Source organism: Coregonus lavaretus, assembly GCF_964263955.1.
Source record: "Coregonus lavaretus genome assembly, chromosome: 21".
In the NCBI taxonomy this organism is placed as follows: domain Eukaryota; kingdom Metazoa; phylum Chordata; class Actinopteri; order Salmoniformes; family Salmonidae; genus Coregonus; species Coregonus lavaretus.
Window position 1 is genome coordinate 2,868,436 of NC_140008.1, and position 19,760 is coordinate 2,888,195.

A 19,760-nucleotide genomic window follows, 5' to 3' on the forward strand; every position below is an offset into this window, starting at 1 on the left:
ATGTAAATAAGGTATTTCTGTTTTTTGTTTTTAATAAATTTGCCAACATTTCTAAAAACCTGTTTTTGCTTTGTCCTTATGGGGTACTGTGTGTAAATTGATGAGGAACATTTTTTATTTAATCAATTTTAGAATAAGGCTGTAACGTTAAAAAATGTGGAAAAAGTCAAAGGGGTCTGAATACTTTCCGAATGCACTGTATATGCTACGTTTTTAGGGATAGATGTATGCTAAGTGGTTAGAGCTATATATATATATATATATATATATATATATGAAAATGGCAAGGCATATATGTATTGGTCTGTGTACTCACCCATCTCCAGGTACTCATAAAAGAGTCCCAGATGGCTAAAGTTCTGCAGGTCGTGGTCCTGCTCCCAGCGGCTGTACAGACTCTCTGGGTGGCTGCGGGCTTTACGGCTCCCCCACCAGTTCAGTAGCCACCTGGACGTATCAACACAGTGGTCAGAGGTTTGTGGCTAGAATGTCTAGAAAGCTAAAGGGCAGAATCCTAAGTTGATATCAGCATGCGTGACTCGAGTGTTTTAGCGCAGATCTTTCATTATTAATGATTTACCCTCCAAGTCCAAGTTAAGTCAGAGCACACACATCTTAAGTTAGGATTTGCCCCCCCCCCCCCCCCCGAGATAACGTGTTTACTGACCTTAGATGTCGGTCGGCAATGTCAGAATGAATACTTACGGGACCAGAGCCTCCTGGACGTTACCCCACACCTGTTTGCCTGCCATCACTATGACCAGCTGAGTGGTCAGCTCAATGAGACAGCCACCGGGGTCACACTGGGGAAGGACAGACATGGGGTCAAGTCAAGTCCAGGTTTTCATCTTCCTCACAGTGGGCAGAACTGGTTGCAGGGTCAAGTTGTACTGGTTGTATAAGGAACGTTTTGCTAACGTTGTTTTGGCAATCAGAAAAAAATATATATATGTCCATCTGGTTGTAGCCAGGGTATCTGATGCGATAACAACTAAAAATACGACGTTTTGACCTGTTATGAATTGTACGTGTTAAACTGGTTGTAGCAGGGACCGGTTGGTTGTAATTCTCGTTATATGACGTAGTAGAAAGTAAGCACTCCACCTCCTCGTTCCTCAGCTTGCTCCAGCCGAACATGTAGATGTAGTCTCCAGGACGGCCGACGAACTTCCCCTTGAAGAAGGCCACGTAGAAACAGGAAGAGTAGTAGTTGACAAACTGGAACAGGAACATTTTCACTGTCAGCTTGTTCTCGTACTCCAGGTGGGTCTTGGGGACCTCTGAGGAAAGCAACATTCACAACAAGGAGAGTCTACAATAAGCAATTGATTGTCTATTAGTAAATCAGCATTGATTCACTCAAGCAGTGCTGCGACTGTCTTTTAACGACGTCATTCCTATTGTCATTGTCAGGTTGCAAACTGGTTGTAAAAACACATTTTGGTATTGTCTTTTTAGCAACTAGAAATAAGTCTTTATCTGTTTGTAATCTGATTTAAAACAACAATCTTTCTCTCTACCCTGTTACCCATCCTACCTTCTCCCTATCTTACCCATCTACCTTCTCCCTATCTTACCCATCCTACCTTCTCCCTATCTTACCCATCCTACCTTCTCTCTATCTTACCCATCCTACCTTTCCCTATCTTACCCATCCTACCTTCTCCCTATCTTACCCATCCTACCTTCTCTCTATCTTACCCATCCTACCTTCTCTCTATCTTACCCATCCTACCTTCTCTCTATCTTACCCATCCTAACCCTTGCTCCCTATCTTACCCATCCTACCTCTCTCTATCTTACCCATCCTACCTTCTCTCTATCTTACCCATCCTACCTTCTCCCTATCTTACCCATCCTACCTTCTCCCTATCTTACCCATCCTACCTTCTCCCTATCTTACCCATCCTACCTTCTCTCTATCTTACCCATCCTACCTTCTCTCTATCTTACCCATCCTACCTTCTCTCTATCTTACCCATCCTACCTTCTCCCTATCTTACCCATCCTACCTTCTCCCTATCTTACCCATCCTACCTTCTCCCTATCTTACCCATCCTACCTTCTCTCTATCTTACCCATCCTACCTTCTCTCTATCTTACCCATCCTACCTTCTCCCTATCTTACCCATTCTACCTTCTCCCTATCTTACCCATCCTACCTTCTCTCTATCTTACCCATCCTACCTTCTCTCTATCTTACCCATCCTACCTTCTCTCTATCTTACCCATCCTACCTTCTCCCTATCTTACCCATCCTACCTTCTCCCTATCTTACCCATCCTACCTTCTCTCTATCTTACCCATCCTACCTTCTCCCTATCTTACCCATCCTACCTTCTCTCTATCTTACCCATCCTACCTTCTCCTATCTTACCCATCCTACCTTCTCCCTATCTTACCCATCCTACCTTCTCCCTATCTTACCCATCCTACCTTCTCTCTATCTTACCCATCCTACCTTCTCTCTATCTTACCCATCCTACCTTCTCTCTATCTTACCCATCCTACCTTCTCTCTATCTTACCCATCCTACCTTCTCCTATCTTACCCATCCTACCTTCTCCCTATCTTACCCATCCTACCTTCTCCCTATCTTACCCATCCTACCTTCTCCCTATCTTACCCATCCTACCTTCTCCCTATCTTACCCATCCTACCTTCTCCCTATCTTACCCATCCTACCTTCTCTCTATTTTACCCATCCTACCTTCTCCCTATCTTACCCATCCTACCTTCTCCCTATCTTACCCATCCTACCTTCTCTCTATCTTACCCATCCTACCTTCTCTCTATCTTACCCATCCTACCTTCTCTCTATCTTACCCATCCTACCTTCTCTCTATCTTACCCATCCTACCTTCTCTCTATCTTACCCATCCCACCTTCTCCCTATCTTACCCATCCTACCTTCTCCCCATCTTACCCATGTCAGTGATCCGGATGACTACTCTCTATCTTACCCATGTCAGTGATCCAGATGGCCACTCTCTCATACATCACATTGAGGATCATGATGATGACGAAGTTGATGCAGGACGCGGTGACAGAGGTGGCGAGCTGAGGGGTGATGAAGGAGCCCACCACGTGGATGTTGTTGGTGGGGCTGTCCTTCATGATGCTAGCAAATGCCGCGTACACAGCGAGACGGTACGCTATCACCCCGATGATACACGCTATGATCAGGGAGATCTGAGGGAGAGGAGGGGATTGGTGGAGAGAGGGCATAGGCGTGAGGGTGAACGTAAGGGACAGATACAATTCAGGAAGTCATGTGAAGTTGAAATTCAACTGAATTGACTGAATTTGAAATGGAAATGATGCCAAACCAAACAGTACATTGTTACACTAACTAGTAGAACAGAAACGGCTTCACACACAGACACAATCACCACCACATCAACACAGAATTAAATAGTAAATAATTAAAACAATAGCATCTAAAAAAAAACACTAAAGTATGGTGCACATGCTTATAAAAAAAAAAAAACATGCACATTCAGCAACTAGTTCAGCCTATGACATTTATGCAATTACTCACACAGTTTTTGATCCATATGTATTGTAAAAGTATCTCTCAATACTATTTCCAAACATTTTCTACATTGTTCTGAGAAATATGGAAGATTTGTTGGTGTTGGTAAGGATAAGGATAAGGAGTGATGAGGATCATATGAAGAAGATACTGATGAAGAGGAAGGTGAGTTGAGTGAAGAAGAGACAGGAGGAGGGAGAGGAGGAGACAGGAGGAGGGAGAGGAGGAGACAGGAGGAGGGAGAGGAGGAGACAGGAGGAGGGAGAGAAGGAGAGGGAGGAGGGAGAGAAGGAGAGGGAGAGGAGGAGACAGGAGGAGGGAGAGAAGGAGACAGGGGGAGGGAGAGGAGGAGACAGGAGGAGGGAGAGGAGGAGACAGGAGGAGGGAGAGGAGGAGACAGGAGGAGGGAGAGGAGGAGACAGGAGGAGGGAGAGGAGGCGACAGGAGGAGGGAGAGGAGGAGACAGGAGGAGGGAGAGGAGGAGACAGGAGGAGGGAGAGAAGGAGAGGGAGAGGAGGAGACAGGAGGAGGGAGAGGAGGAGACAGGAGGAGGGAGAGAAGGAGAGGGAGAGGAGGAGACAGGAGGAGGGAGAGAAGGAGACAGGAGGAGGGAGAGGAGGAGAGGGAGGTAGAGGAGGAGAGGGAGGAGGGTGAGGAGGAGACAGGAGGAGGGAGAGGAGGAGACAGGAGGAGGGAGAGGAGGAGACAGAAGGAGGGAGAGGAGACAGGAGGAGGGAGAGGAGGAGACAGGAGGAGGGAGAGGAGGAGACAGGAGGAGGGAGGAGGAGAGACAGGAGGAGGGAGAGGAGGAGACAGGAGGAGGGAGAGGAGGAGACAGGAGGAGGGAGAGGAGGAGAGGGAGGGAGAGGAGGAGACAGGAGGAGGGAGAGGAGACAGGAGGAGGGAGAGAAGGAGACAGGAGGAGGGAGAGGAGGAGACAGGAGGAGGGAGAGGAGGAGACAGGAGGAGGAGAGGAGGAGAGGGAGGTAGAGGAGGAGACAGGAGGAGGGAGAGGAGGAGACAGAAGGAGGGAGAGGAGGAGAGGGAGGGAGAGGAGACAGGAGGAGGGAGAGGAGGAAGGAGGAGGGATGGAGAGGAGGAGACAGGAGGAGGGAGAGAAGGAGAGGAGGAGGAGAGAGGAGGAGACAGAAGGAGGGAGAGAAGTAGACGGAGGGAGAGGAGGAGAGGGAGGGAGAGGAGGAGAGGGAGGGAGAGGAGACAGGAGGAGGGAGAGGAGGAGACAGGAGGAGGGAGAGGAGGAGACAGGAGGAGGGAGAGGAGGAGACAGGAGGAGGGAGAGGAGGAGACAGGAGGAGGGAGAGAAGTAGACGGAGGGAGAGGAGGAGAGGGAGGGAGAGGAGGGAGGAGGAAGATGAGGAGAGGGAGGTTGAGGAATAAGATACAGAGTAGACTATAATGAATCAATGCTCACCCAGAATATGACGGTGGCTCCAGACAGGGATGTACGAGCACACTGGGATGTTACGGGTAAGTAAGGCTCCATCTCCTACAACACCGTAACCAAGCAAAGCAGGGACAACATGCACAGTCAGTCACCATGGTTACCACACAGCTACTGGTGAAGACATGTCCTACCAGAGTTGGGTTCAATTCCATTTCATTCAGTAAACTGAAATTCTGATTCCAGTTTTTCCCTCATGGGGAAGTTAATTGAAATGGAATGGACCCCAACCCTGTACCATAACTTCTGACCTGACCCCAGACCAGTCCACTGACCCACTGTAGCCCTTTCCTGGTGAAATCCATGCTTTTATTAGCCAGGTCCCAGAGATAGTCAACGTCTATGGTTATGGTCATAGTTGTGACCATGGCCATGGATTTGGCTCTACAGCAGAACCAGATCTGGACCACCAGGCTATTAAACACCAACCCCGACTCTGTTTTAGCATTGGTAATTGATAACAGCAAGGCTTCCATGGTTCACCAGGTAAATCACTGCAGTCAGCTTCAGACATCTTCCATCCAGATGTGAGTAAGAAGCACAAGCCAGGCCTGCCAAACAACTCCTGCCAAACCCTCTCTCCACATCTCATCAAACTGGCATTCCACCTCCCTCTGTGCCAGTCTTACCCACAGCACCACGGTGGCCCAACACAGGAGCACTTTGCCACCAGATCAGCTGCCGTCCTGTCAAGGACCCACTCCATCTCCTACAGTACGGTCACAGACAGGTGGAGGGTGAAAATGTGGAGGGTGAAGATGAGGAGGGTGAAGATGTGGAGGGTGAAGATGTGGAGGGTGAAGATGTGGAGGGTGAAAATGTGGAGGGTGAAGATGTGGAGGGTGAAGAGGTGGAGGGTGAAAATGTGGAGGGTGAAGAGGTGGAGGGTGAAAATGTGGAGGGTGAAGAGGTGGAGGGTGAAGAGGTGGAGGGTAGGGAGGTGGAGGGTGAAAATGTGGAGGGTGAAGAGGTGGAGGGTGAAAATGTGGAGGGTGAAGAGGTGGAGGGTGAAGATGTGGAGGGTGAAGATGTGGAGGGTGAAGAGGTGGAGGGTGAAGATGTGGAGGGTGAAGATGTGGAGGGTGAAGATGTGGAGGGTGAAGAGGTGGAGGGTGAAGAGGTGGAGGTGAAGAGGTGGAGGGTGAAAATGTGGAGGGTGAAAATGTGGAGGGTGAAGAGGTGGAGGGTGAAGAGGTGGAGGGTGAAGATGTGGAGAGTGAAGAGGTGTAGGGTGAAGAGGTGGAGGGTGATGATGTGGAGAGTGAAGATGTGGAGGTGAAGAGGTGGAGGGTGATGATGTGGAGGGTGAAGATGTGGAGGGTGAAGAGGTGGAGGGTGAAGATGTGGAGGGTGAAGATGTGGAGGGTGAAGAGGTGGAGGGTGAAAATGTGGAGGGTGAAGAGGTGGAGGGTGAAGAGTGGAGGGTGAAAATTTGGAGGGTGAAGAGGTGGAGGGTGAAGAGGTGGAGGGTGAAGAGGTGGAGGGTGAAGATGTGGAGGGTGAAGATGTGGAGGGTGAAGAGGTGGAGGGTGAAGATGTGGAGGGTGAAGATGTGGAGGGTGGAGATGTGGAGGGTGAAGATGTGGAGGGTGAAGAGGTGGAGGGTGAAGATGTGGAGGGTGAAAATGTGGAGGGTGAAGATGTGGAGGGTGAAGATGTGGAGGGTGAAGAGGTGGAGGGTGAAGAGGTGGAGGGTGAAAATGTGGAGGGTGAAGAGGTGGAGGGTGAAGAGGTGGAGGGTGAAGAGGTGGAGGGTGAAGATGTGGAGAGTGAAGAGGTGTAGGGTGAAGAGGTGGAGGGTGATGATGTGGAGAGTGAAGATGTGGAGGGTGAAGAGGTGGAGGGTGATGATGTGGAGGGTGAAGATGTGGAGGGTGAAGAGGTGTAGGGTGAAGATGTGGAGGGTGAAGATGTGGAGGGTGAAGAGGTGGAGGGTGAAAATGTGGAGGGTGAAGAGGTGGAGGGTGAAGAGGTGGAGAGTGAAGAGGTGTAGGGTGAAGAGGTGGAGGGTGATGATGTGGAGGGTGAAGAGGTGGAGGGTGAAGAGGTGTAGGGTGAAGATGTGGAGGGTGAAGAGATGGGAGGGTGAAGAGATGGGAGGGTGAAGATGTGGAGGGTGAAGAGGTGGAGGGTGAAAATGTGGAGGGTGAAGAGGTGGAGGGTGAAGAGGTGGAGGGTGAAGAGGTGGAGGGTGAAAATGTGGAGGGTGAAGAGGTGGAGGGTGAAGAGGTGGAGGGTGAAAATTTGGAGGGTGAAGAGGTGGAGGGTGAAGAGGTGGAGGGTGAAGAGGTGGAGGGTGAAGATGTGGAGGGTGAAGATGTGGAGGGTGAAGAGGTGGAGGGTGAAGATGTGGAGGGTGAAGATGTGGAGGGTGGAGATGTGGAGGGTGAAGATGTGGAGGGTGAAGAGGTGGAGGGTGAAGATGTGGAGGGTGAAAATGTGGAGGGTGAAGATGTGGAGGGTGAAGATGTGGAGGGTGAAGATGTGGAGGGTGAAGAGGTGGAGGGTGAAGAGGTGGAGGGTGAAAATGTGGAGGGTGAAGAGGTGGAGGGTGAAGAGGTGGAGGGTGAAGAGGTGGAGGGTGAAGATGTGGAGAGTGAAGAGGTGTAGGGTGAAGAGGTGGAGGGTGATGATGTGGAGAGTGAAGATGTGGAGGGTGAAGAGGTGGAGGGTGATGATGTGGAGGGTGAAGATGTGGAGGGTGAAGAGGTGTAGGGTGAAGATGTGGAGGGTGAAGATGTGGAGGGTGAAGAGGTGGAGGGTGAAAATGTGGAGGGTGAAGAGGTGGAGGGTGAAGAGGTGGAGAGTGAAGAGGTGTAGGGTGAAGAGGTGGAGGGTGATGATGTGGAGGGTGAAGAGGTGGAGGGTGAAGAGGTGTAGGGTGAAGATGTGGAGGGTGAAGAGATGGGAGGGTGAAGAGATGGGAGGGTGAAGATGTGGAGGGTGAAGAGGTGGAGGGTGAAAATGTGGAGGGTGAAGAGGTGGAGGGTGAAGAGGTGGAGGGTGAAGAGGTGGAGGGTGAAAATGTGAAGGGTGAAGAGGTGGAGGGTGAAGAGGTGGAGGGTGAAGAGGTGGAGGGTGAAGATGTGGAGAGTGAAGAGGTGGAGGGTGAAGAGGTGGAGGGTGATGATGTGGAGGGTGAAGAGGTGGAGGGTGAAGAGATGGGAGGGTGAAGATGTGGAGGGTGAAGAGGTGGAGGGTGAAAATGTGGAGGGTGAAGAGGTGGAGGGTGAAGAGGTGGAGGGTGAAGAGGTGGAGGGTGAAAAGGTGGAGGGTGAAAAGGTGGAGGGTGAAGATGTGGAGAGTGAAGAGGTGGAGGGTGAAAATGTGGAGGTGAGAATGTGGAGGGTGAAGAGGTGGAGGGTGAAGTTGTGGAGGGTGAAGAGATGGAGGGTAAAGATGTGGAGGGTGAAGAGATGGAGGGTGAAGATGTGGAGGGTGAAAAGGTAGAGGGTGAAGGTGTGGAGGGTGTAGATGTGGAGGGTGAAGAGGTGTAGGGTGAAGAGGTGGAGGGTGAAGATGTGGAGGGTGAAGAGATGGAGGGTGAAGATGTGGAGGGTGAAGAGGTGGAGGGTGAAGAGGTGGAGGGTGAAGATGTGGAGAGTGAAGAGGTGTAGGGTGAAGAGGTGGAGGGTGATGATGTGGAGGGTGAAGAGGTGGAGGGTGAAGAGGTGTAGGGTGAAGATGTGGAGGGTGAAGAGATGGGAGGGTGAAGAGATGGGAGGGTGAAGATGTGGAGGGTGAAGAGGTGGAGGGTGAAAATGTGGAGGGTGAAGAGGTGGAGGGTGAAGAGGTGGAGGGTGAAGAGGTGGAGGGTGAAAATGTGGAGGGTGAAGAGGTGGAGGGTGAAGAGGTGGAGGGTGAAGAGGTGGAGGGTGAAGATGTGGAGAGTGAAGAGGTGGAGGGTGAAGAGGTGGAGGGTGATGATGTGGAGGGTGAAGAGGTGGAGGGTGAAGAGATGGGAGGGTGAAGATGTGGAGGGTGAAGAGGTGGAGGGTGAAAATGTGGAGGGTGAAGAGGTGGAGGGTGAAGAGGTGGAGGGTGAAAATGTGGAGGGTGAAGAGGTGTAGGGTGAAGAGGTGGAGGGTGAAGATGTGGAGAGTGAAGAGGTGGAGGGTGAAAATGTGGAGGTGAGAATGTGGAGGGTGAAGAGGTGGAGGGTGAAGTTGTGGAGGGTGAAGAGATGGAGGGTGAAGATGTGGAGGGTGAAGAGATGGAGGGTGAAGATGTGGAGGGTGAAAAGGTAGAGGGTGAAGGTGTGGAGGGTGTAGATGTGGAGGGTGAAGAGGTGTAGGGTGAAGAGGTGGAGGGTGAAGATGTGGAGGGTGAAGAGGTGGAGGGTGAAGATGTGGAGGGTGAAGAGGTAGAGGGTGAAGGTGTGGAGGGTGAAGATGTGGAGGGTGAAGAGGTGTAGGGTGAAGAGGTGGAAGGTGAAAATGTGGAGGGTGAAGAGGTGGAGGGTGAAGATGTGGAGGGTGAAGATGTGGAGGGTGAAGATGTGGAGGGTGAATATATGGAGGGTGAGGATGTGGAGAGTGAAGAGTGAAGAGGTGGAGGGTGAAAATGTGGAGGGTGAGAATGTGGAGGGTGAAGAGGTGGAGGGTGAAGTTGTGGAGGGTGAAGAGGTGTAGGGTGAAGAGGTGGAGGGTGAAGATGTGGAGGGTGAAGAGATGGAGGGGGAAGAGATGGAGGGTGAAGAGGTAGAGGGTGAAGGTGTGGAGGGTGAAGATGTGGAGGGTGAAGAGGTGGAGGGTGAAGAGGTGGAGGGTGAAAATGTGGAGGGTGAAGAGGTGGAGGGTGAAGAGGTGGAGGGTGAAGAGATGCAGGGTGAAAATGTGGAGGGTGAAGAGGTAGAGGGTGAAGGTGTGGAGGGTGAAGAGGTGTAGGGTGAAGAGGTGGAGGGTGAAAATGTGGAGGGTGAAGAGGTGGAGGGTGAAGATGTGGAGGGTGAAGAGGTGGAAGGTGAAGATGTGGAGGGTGAAGGTGTGGAGGGTGAAGAGGTGGAGGGTGAAGATGTGGAGGGTGAAGGTGTGGAGGATGAAGAGGTGGAGGGTGAAGATGTGGAGGGTGAAGATGTGGAGGGTGAAGAGGTGGAGGGTGAAGAGGTGGAGGGTGAAGATGTGGAGGGTGAAGAGGTGGAGGGTGAAGGGTGAAGGGGTGGAGGGTGATGATGTGGAGGGTGAAGAGGTGGAGGGTGAAGAGGTGTAGGGTGAAGATGTGGAGGGTGAAGAGATGGGAGGGTGAAGAGATGGGAGGGTGAAGATGTGGAGGGTGAAGAGGTGGAGGGTGAAAATGTGGAGGGTGAAGAGGTGGAGGGTGAAGAGTTGGAGGGTGAAGAGGTGGAGGGTGAAGATGTGGAGGGTGAAGAGGTGGAGGGTGAAGATGTGGAGGGTGAAGAGGTGGAGGGTGAAGGTGTGGAGGGTGAGGATGTGGAGGGTGAAGAGGTGTAGGGTGAAGATGTGGAGGGTGAAGGTGTGGAGGGTGAAGAGGTGGAGGGTGAGGGTGTGGAGGGTGAAGTAACAGCCCTCTTTATCCATGTCCTACTTGTCTTTTAACAGTTTGTCTAAGCCTCTAAGTTACTCAACTTGATGAACAACTAAGCTTCATCAGCAATGTTGTTAGTAGCTAAATCCAGACCAACATATGTATCTGCAATATACCGTAGTGCAATAGAAAAACACATTGTATTATTGTATAGCGTTCAACAATGTAACGCACAGAAACAGTATGGTAACACAAGCACCTGTGTGATGCGGTTGAGGCGTCGGATGGTACACTTGATCTCGTACTCCGGCCCTAACCATAACCCCTAACCTCTAACCATAACCCCTAACCTCTAACCATAACCCCTAACCTCTAACCATAACCCCTGACATCTAACCATAACCCCTGACCTCTAACCATAACCCCTAACTCTAACCATAACCCCTAACCATAACCCCCGACCTCTAACCATAACCCCTAACCTCTAACCATAACCCCTAACCTCTAACCATAACCCCTAACCTCTAACCCCTAACCTCTAACCTCTAACCATAACCCCTAACCTCTAACCATAACCCCTAACTCTAACCATAACCCGTAACCTCTAACCATAACCCCTAAATCGAACCCTAACCCTAACCTCTAACCATAACCCCTAACCTCTAACCATAACCCCTAAATCTAACCATAACCCCTAACCTCTAACCTCTAACCATAACCCCTAACCTCTAACCGCTAACCATAACCCCTAACCTCTAACCATAACCCCTAAATCTAACCATAACCCCTAACCTCTAACTTCTAACCATAACCCCTAACCTCTAACCATAACCCCTAACCTCTAACCATAACCCCTAACCTCTAACCATAACCCCTAACCTCTAACCATAACCCCTAACCTCTAACCCCTAACCTCTAACCTCTAACCATAACCCCTAACCTCTAACCATAACCCCTGACATCTAACCATAACCCCTGACCTCTAACCATAACCCCTAACTCTAACCATAACCCCTAACCATAACCCCCGACCTCTAACCATAACCCCTAACCTCTAACCATAACCCCTAACCTCTAACCCCTAACCTCTAACCTCTAACCATAACCCCTAACCTCTAACCATAACCCCTAACTCTAACCATAACCCGTAACCTCTAACCATAACCCCTAAATCGAACCCTAACCCTAACCTCTAACCATAACCCCTAACCTCTAACCATAACCCCTAAATCTAACCATAACCCCTAACCTCTAACCTCTAACCATAACCCCTAACCTCTAACCGCTAACCATAACCCCTAACCTCTAACCATAACCCCTAAATCTAACCATAACCCCTAACCTCTAACCTCTAACCATAACCCCTAACCTCTAACCATAACCCCTAAATCTAACCATAACCCCTAACCTTTAACCATAACCCCTAACCTCTAACCATAACCCCTAACCTCTAACCCCTAACCTCTAACCTCTAACCATAACCCCTAACCTCTAACCATAACCCCTAACTCTAACCATAACCCCTAACCTCTAACCATAACCCCTAACTTCTAACCATAACCCCTAACCTCTAACCATAACCCCTAACCTCTAACCATAACCCCTAACCCCTAACCATAACCCCTAACCTCTAACCATAACCCCTAAATCTAACTCTAATCCCTAACATCTAACCATAACCCCTAACCTCTAACCATAACCCCTAACCCCTAACCATAACCCCTAACCTCTAACCATAACCCCTAAATCTAACTCTAATCCCTAACATCTAACCATAACCCCTAACCTCTAACCATAACCCCTAACCCCTAACCATAACCCCTAACCTCTAACCATAACCCCTAAATCTAACTCTAATCCCTAACATCTAACCATAATCCCTAACATCTAACCATAACCCCTAACCTCTAACCATAACCCCTAACCATAACCCATAACCCCTAACCATAACCCATAACCCCTAACCATAACCCATAACCCCTAACCATAACCCATAACCCCTAACCATAACCCCTAACCTCTAACCATAACCCCTAACCTCTAACCATAACCCCTAACTCTAACCATAACCCCTAACCTCTAACCATAACCCCTAACTTCTAACCATAACCCCTAACCTCTAACCATAACCCCTAACCTCTAGCCATAACCCCTAACCTCTAACTATAACCCCTAATCTCTAACCATAACCCCTAACCTCTAACCATAACCCCTAACTCTAACCATAACCCCTAACCTCTAACCATAACCCCTAACCTCTAACCATAACCCCTAACCTCTAACCATAACCCCTAACTCTAACCATAACCCCTAACCCTAAACCCTAAATCTAACCATAACCCCTAACTCTAACCATAACCCCTAACTCTAACCATAACCCCTAACTCTAACCATAACCCCTGACCTCTAACCATAACCCCTAACCTCTAACCATAACCCCTAACCTCTAACCATAACCCCTAACTCTAACCATAACCCCTAACCTCTAACCATAACCCCTGACCTCTAACCATAACCCCTAACTCTAACCATAACCCCTAACTGTAACCATAACCCCTAACTCTAACCATAACCCCTAACCTCTAACCATAACCCCTAACCATAACCCCTAACTCTAACCATAACCCCTAAATCTAACCATAACCCCTAACCCATAACCATAACCCCTAACCTCTAACCATAACCCCTAACCTCTAACCATAACCCCTAACTCTAACCATAACCCCTAACCATAACCCCTAACCTCTAACCATAACCCCTAACCTCTAACCATAACCCCTAACTCTAACCATAACCCCTAACCATAACCCCTAACCTCTAACCATAACCACTAACCTCTAACCATAACCCCTAACCTCTAACCATAACCCCTAACTCTAACCATAACCCCTAACCATAACCCCTAACTCTAACCATAACCCCTAACTCTAACCATAACCCCTAACTCTAACCATAACCCCTAACCTCTAACCATAACCCCTAACCTCTAACCATAATCCCTAATCTCTAACCCCTAACTATGATCCCTAACCCCTAACCCTAACCCCTAACCCCTAACTCTAACCATAACCCCTAACCTCTATCCATAACCCCTAACCTCTAACCATAACCCCTAACCTCTACCATAACCCCTAACCTCTAACCATAACCCCTAACCTCTAACCCTAAACCCTAACCTCTAACCCTAAATCTAACCATAACCCCTAACCTCTAACCATAACCCCTAACCTCTAACCATAACCCCTAACCTCTAACCATAACCCCTAACTCTAACCATAACCCCTAACCTCTAACCATAACCCCTAACCTCTAACCATAACCCCTAACTCTAACCATAACCCCTAACCATAACCCCTAACCTCTAACCATAACCCCTAACCTCTAGCCATAACCCCTGACCTCTAACCATAACCCCTAACTCTAACCATAACCCCTAACTCTAACCATAACCCCTAACTTCTAACCATAACCCCTAACCCCTAACCATAACCCCTAACTCTAACCATAACCCCTAACCTCTAACCATAACCCCTAACTCTAACCATAACCCCTAACCTCTAACCATAACCCCTAACCTCTAACCCTAACCCCTAACTTCTAACCATAACCCCTAACCTCTAACCATAACCCCTAACCTCTAACCATAACCCCTAACCATAACCCCCAACCTCTAACCATAACCCCTAACCTCTAACCATAACCCCTAACCTCTAACCATAACCCCTGACCTCTAGCCATAACCCCTAACCTCTAGCCATAACCCCTAACCCTAACCCCTAACTCCTAACCATAACCCCTAACTCTAACCATAACCCCTAACTCTAACCATAACCCCTAACCTCTAACCATAACCCCTAACCCTAAACCCTAAATCTAACCATAACCCCTAACCCCTAACCATAACCCCTAACCTCTAACCTCTAACCATAACATCTAACCATAACCCCTAACCTCTAACCATAACCCCTAACTCTAACCATAACCCCTAACCTCTAACCATAACCCCTAACCTCTAACCTCTAACCCCTAACCTCTAACTTCCTAACTCTATACAGGTAAGGGATGGTAACACAAGCACCTGTGTGACGCGGTTGAGGCGTTGGCTGGTACACTTGGTCTCGTACTCCGGTCGCAGCTGGAGCTGCTGCTGCTCTTCCTCAAAGTCCACCAGGTCCCACTCATACTCCAGCCGGGCCTGGCGACGCTTCCAGAACTCCAGGAACAGAGTCACTGCAGAAGGAAGGACAGGAGGAGGAGACATAGTCAGGGCCAAAAAAGACTCTTTGGAAAGGCTTGGTAGAACTGTGGCGCAGTGGTCTAAGGCACTGCATCGCAGTGCTAGCTGTGCCACTAGAGATCCTGGTTCGAATCCAGGCTCTGTCGTAGCCGGCCGCGACCGGGAGACCCATGGGGCGGCGCACAATTGGCCCAGCGTCGTCCAGGGTAGGGGAGGGAATGGCCGGCAGGGATGTAGCTCAGTTGGTAGAGCATGGCGTTTGCAATGCCAGGGTTGTGGGTTCGATTCCCACGGGGGGGCCAGTATTAAAATGTATGCAGTCGCTCTGGATAAGAGCGTCTGCTAAATGACTAAAATGTAAATGTAAACTGAATTTGACTAGCAATAGTTTTAAGAATTGTGGAGATATCCCTCATCCCAGTGTGTAAGCTATATTCAGTAGGAATTCAACCACATGACTCCCTTTTCATACAGATGAGGCTGGGCACCAGTATGTTTTCTGCTAACATTCCACTTTTCTGCGTCATGTGTTTTTTCGAAAGGGTCGCAGGTTCAAATCCCCGAGCCGACAAGGTGAAACATCTGCCGATGTGCCCTTGAGCAAGGCACTTGACCCTAATTGCTCCTTTAAGTCACTCTGGATAAGAGTGACTGCTAAATGACTAAAAACATTTTTTACAAAACGTAAACAAGGTCCCGACGTCAGGCTAGAGAAGCTCGGCAGTTATAAAGTACAAAAGTACTCCAAGAGAACGTCTGTTTTCCAGTTGTAGCTATTGGCAGCTGCCACTAGGAGGGGTACTCAGTCTAGTCATGCACAGTTACAGTACTCAGTGCCTGTCACTTACCCCAAATCCCCATGAATATGGCAAAGAACACCGTCCCCACATTGTCAAACAAGTGCGATTGCTGAAAGAAGAACAACGTGGGGTAAAGTTCATACACAAAAGAACGTCTTAAAAGCAGAAAAACAAGAGAGGGATCTAAAGTTCCTTAGAGATATGCGTCGACAAAATAAAACACATTTCCAACAATGATTATCTTTAGCATGGATGCACTCCTTACCCAGGACGAGTTACACGTTGTGTTGAGTTTCCAGTAGCCACATGTCTTGTCACACAGCGGACACATGATGATGTTGCCTCCGATCTCCTCACTGCAGATTTCTTTACTGGAATAACCAAGGGATTTCAAAACAACGGAAGTGATAGTCTCATGATGTAGAGGTCTACTGCATCAAAACATATGAGCTGCATTATCAGCCACCTTCACTTAGCTATAATTATTAGTCTGTCCCAATCGTTGAACGTATCAATCTGACCCCGGACAACGTACAAATGTATAATAACTACACTGGATACTGCTTACACCAACTCAGTCCTTTCAGATCAACAGGAGCGCCTAGGGGCTAGGGGATAGGGGCTAGGGGCTAGGGGCTAGGGGATAGGGGATAGGGGATAGGGGCTAGGGGCTAGGGGATAGGGGCTAGGGGCTAGGGGCTAGGGGCTAGGGGATAGGGGCTAGGGGATAGGGGCTAGGGGATAGGGGCTAGGGGCTAGGGGATAGGGGCTAGGGGATAGGGGCTAGGGGCTAGGGGATAGGGGCTAGGGGATAGGGGCTAGGGGATAGGGGCTACACAACACAAGCGTAGGGGCTAGTGCCTAGGGGCTAGGGGATAGGGGATAGGGGCTAGGGGTTGAATTGGGATTCAGGGGCCCTCACCTCCAGACGTTGTCATCGAAGGTGAACAATCCATAGAGAAAACAGATCAGGCCTACTACCGCAGCGAAGAACAGCATCTCAGTGTAGAAACCCAGCCAGGCAAAGTAGATCCCAATCTTCTCCCCGTAATACTTCCTGTTATGGGAAATGCAACACAACCAATCAAACATCTTCTCCTCATAATACTTCCTGTTATGGGAAATACAACACAACCAATCAAACAACAACAATCAGGTTGTGAACTCCAGGTCAGGTCAGGTCTATCTAGCATCTAAAAATAATGGGCAAATGCAGTTACAGTAAATAACAGCCCCCCCTGTAGCTCAGTTGGTAGATCATGGCGCTTGCAACGCCAGGGTTGTGGGTTTGATTCCCACGGGGGGCCAGTATGAAAATGTATGCACTCACTAACTGTAAGTCGCTCTGGATAAGATCGTCTGCTAAATGACTAAAATGTAAATGACCTGGGCACTGAGGTTCACTTTTAAAGGTGAATTCAGCTTGAGGTGATATCTGCAGAGTTTACAGCAATCAAGATCTCTGGAAATATACTGTTAGGTAAATTGCTTTTTAAATGTCTGTCACTGTGCGTAGGTGGTTCATCTATGTTGGATTAAACAACGGGTGGGTCTAATCCTGAATGCTGATTGGTCAAAACCGCATTCCAGCCGGTGTCTATTCCACAAGTTACCACCGGCTAAATCTATGACGTTAAAATGCCTATTTACTCAGTTCCCTCTGACTGCCCAATCCACTGTCTCATCAGCCCAGCCAGGCAATTTATAAACTTGATCTCCACTATAAAAAGCATCTAGACATTATCTCACATTTCTTTTAGACTAACATTTAGTTTTCAACAGCGGAGATTTATGTAAACCTTGCTGTCTGTCTCGCCGACATTTGCAACATTGTTTCAATATTCAAATTCGATCTCCAGCTGTCCCATAGTAATGAATGTGTCGGGGTCGGGACGAGACAGTTGTTGTGTCATGTTGTGTCATGTGTCGTGTTGTGTTGTGTCGTGTTGTGTTGTGTTGTGTCATGTTGTGTCATGTGTCGTGTTGTGTTGTGTTGTGTCGTGTTGTGTTGTGTTGTGTTGTGTCATGTTGTGTTGTGTCATGTTGTGTTGTGTCATGTTGTGTCATGTTGTGTTGTGTTGTGTTGTGTTGTGTTGTGTCATGTTGTGTTGTGTTGTGTTGTGTTGTGTCATGTTGTGTTGTGTCGTGTTGTGTTGTGTCATGTTGTGTTGTGTCATGTGTTGTGTCGTGTTGTGTTGTGTTGTGTCATGTTGTGTCATGTGTTGTGTTGTGTCGTGTTGTGTCATGTTGTGTTGTGTTGTGTCATGTTGTGTCATGTTGTGTTGTGTTGTGTTGTGTCATGTTGTGTTGTGTCATGTGTTGTGTTGTGTCGTGTTGTGTTGTGTCGTGTTGTGTTGTGTCGTGTTGTGTCATGTTGTGTCATGTGTTGTGTTGTGTCGTGTTGTGTTGTGTCGTGTCGTGTTGTGTTGTGTCGTGTTGTGTCATGTTGTGTTGTGTTGTGTCATGTTGTGTCATGTTGTGTCGTGTTGTGTTGTGTCATGTTGTGTTGTGTCATGTTGTGTTGTGTCATGTTGTGTCATGTTGTGTTGTGTCATGTTGTGTCATGTTGTGTTGTGTCATGTTGTGTCATGTTGTGTTGTGTCGTGTTGTGTTGTGTCATGTTGTGTCATGTTGTGTTGTGTCATGTTGTGTTGTGTCATGTTGTGTTGTGTTGTGTCATGTTGTGTCATGTTGTGTTGTGTTGTGTTGTGTCATGTTGTGTTGTGTCATGTGTTGTGTTGTGTCGTGTTGTGTTGTGTCATGTTGTGTTGTGTCATGTTGTGTTGTGTTGTGTCATGTTGTGTCATGTTGTGTTGTGTTGTGTTGTGTCATGTTGTGTTGTGTCATGTGTTGTGTTGTGTCGTGTTGTGTTGTGTCATGTTGTGTCGTGTCATGTTGTGTTGTGTCGTGTTGTGTTGTGTCATGTTGTGTCGTGTCATGTTGTGTCGTGTTGTGTTGTGTCATGTTGTGTTGTGTCGTGTTGTGTTGTGTCGTGTTGTGTCATGTTGTGTTGTGTCATGTTGTGTCATGTTGTGTTGTGTCATGTTGTGTCGTGTTGTGTTGTGTCATGTTGTGTCATGTTGTGTTGTGTCATGTTGTGTTGTGTCATGTTGTGTCGTGTTGTGTTGTGTCATGTTGTGTCGTGTTGTGTTGTGTTGTGTTGTGTCATGTTGTGTCGTGTCATGTTGTGTTGTGTCATGTTGTGTCGTGTTGTGTTGTGTCATGTTGTGTCGTGTTGTGTCGTGTTGTGTTGTGTCATGTTGTGTCGTGTTGTGTTGTGTCGTGTTGTGTCATGTTGTGTCATGTTGTGTTGTGTCATGTTGTGTTGTGTCGTGTTGTGTTGTGTCATGTTGTGTCGTGTTGTGTCGTGTTGTGTTGTGTCATGTTGTGTCGTGTCATGTTGTGTTGTGTCATGTTGTGTCGTGTTGTGTTGTGTCATGTTGTGTCGTGTTGTGTTGTGTTGTGTTGTGTCATGTTGTGTTGTGTCATGTTGTGTCGTGTCATGTTGTGTCATGTTGTGTTGTGTCATGTTGTGTCGTGTTGTGTTGTGTTGTGTTGTGTCGTGTCGTGTCGTGTTGTGTTGTGTCATGTTGTGTTGTGTCGTGTTGTGTTGTGTTGTCGTGTCGTGTCGTGTTGTGTCGTGTTGTGTCATGTCATGTTGTGTTGTGTCATGTTGTGTCATGTGTCATGTTGTGTTGTGTTGTGTCATGTTGTGTTTTGTCATGTTGTGTTGTGTTGTGTCATGTTGTGTCATGTGTCATGTTGTGTTGTGTTGTGTCATGTTGTGTCATGTGTCATGTTGTGTTGTGTTGTGTCATGTTGTGTTGTGTTGTGTCATGTTGTGTCATGTGTCATGTTGTGTTGTGTTGTGTCATGTTGTGTCATGTGTCATGTTGTGTTGTGTTGTGTCATGTTGTGTTGTGTCATGTTGTGTCGTGTTGTGTTGTGTCATGTTGTGTTGTGTCATGTTGTGTCGTGTTGTGTTGTGTTGTGTCATGTTGTGTTGTGTCATGTTGTGTCATGTTGTGTTGTGTCGTGTTGTGTTGTGTCGTGTCGTGTTGTGTCGTGTTGTGTTGTGTTGTGTTGTGTCATGTTGTGTTGTGTCGTGTTGTGTTGTGTTGTGTCGTGTTGTGTTGTGTTGTGTCATGTTGTGTTGTGTCATGTTGTGTTGTGTTGTGTTGTGTCATGTTGTGTCGTGTTGTGTTGTGTTGTGTCATGTTGTGTCGTGTCATGTTGTGTTGT

At 48.3% G+C, this 19,760-nt stretch overlaps 1 protein-coding gene across 1 annotated transcript in view; it reads right to left on the reverse strand.

The window, feature by feature from the left end:
• Window positions 1-19,760, reverse strand: part of LOC311149046 (anoctamin-5-like) — an 89,955-nt gene that overhangs the window by 22,092 nt on the left and 48,103 nt on the right. Inside the window, exons 9-17 of the mRNA XM_084186147.1 lie at window positions 16,441-16,575; window positions 15,784-15,889; window positions 15,567-15,627; window positions 14,560-14,711; window positions 4,968-5,042; window positions 2,964-3,192; window positions 1,105-1,280; window positions 706-803; window positions 317-447 (exon numbers count right to left, since the gene is read on the reverse strand). Of these exons, the coding sequence (XP_084042273.1) occupies window positions 317-447; window positions 706-803; window positions 1,105-1,280; window positions 2,964-3,192; window positions 4,968-5,042; window positions 14,560-14,711; window positions 15,567-15,627; window positions 15,784-15,889; window positions 16,441-16,575 (1,163 nt within the window). The remainder of the gene's footprint in view (window positions 1-316; window positions 448-705; window positions 804-1,104; window positions 1,281-2,963; window positions 3,193-4,967; window positions 5,043-14,559; window positions 14,712-15,566; window positions 15,628-15,783; window positions 15,890-16,440; window positions 16,576-19,760) is intronic.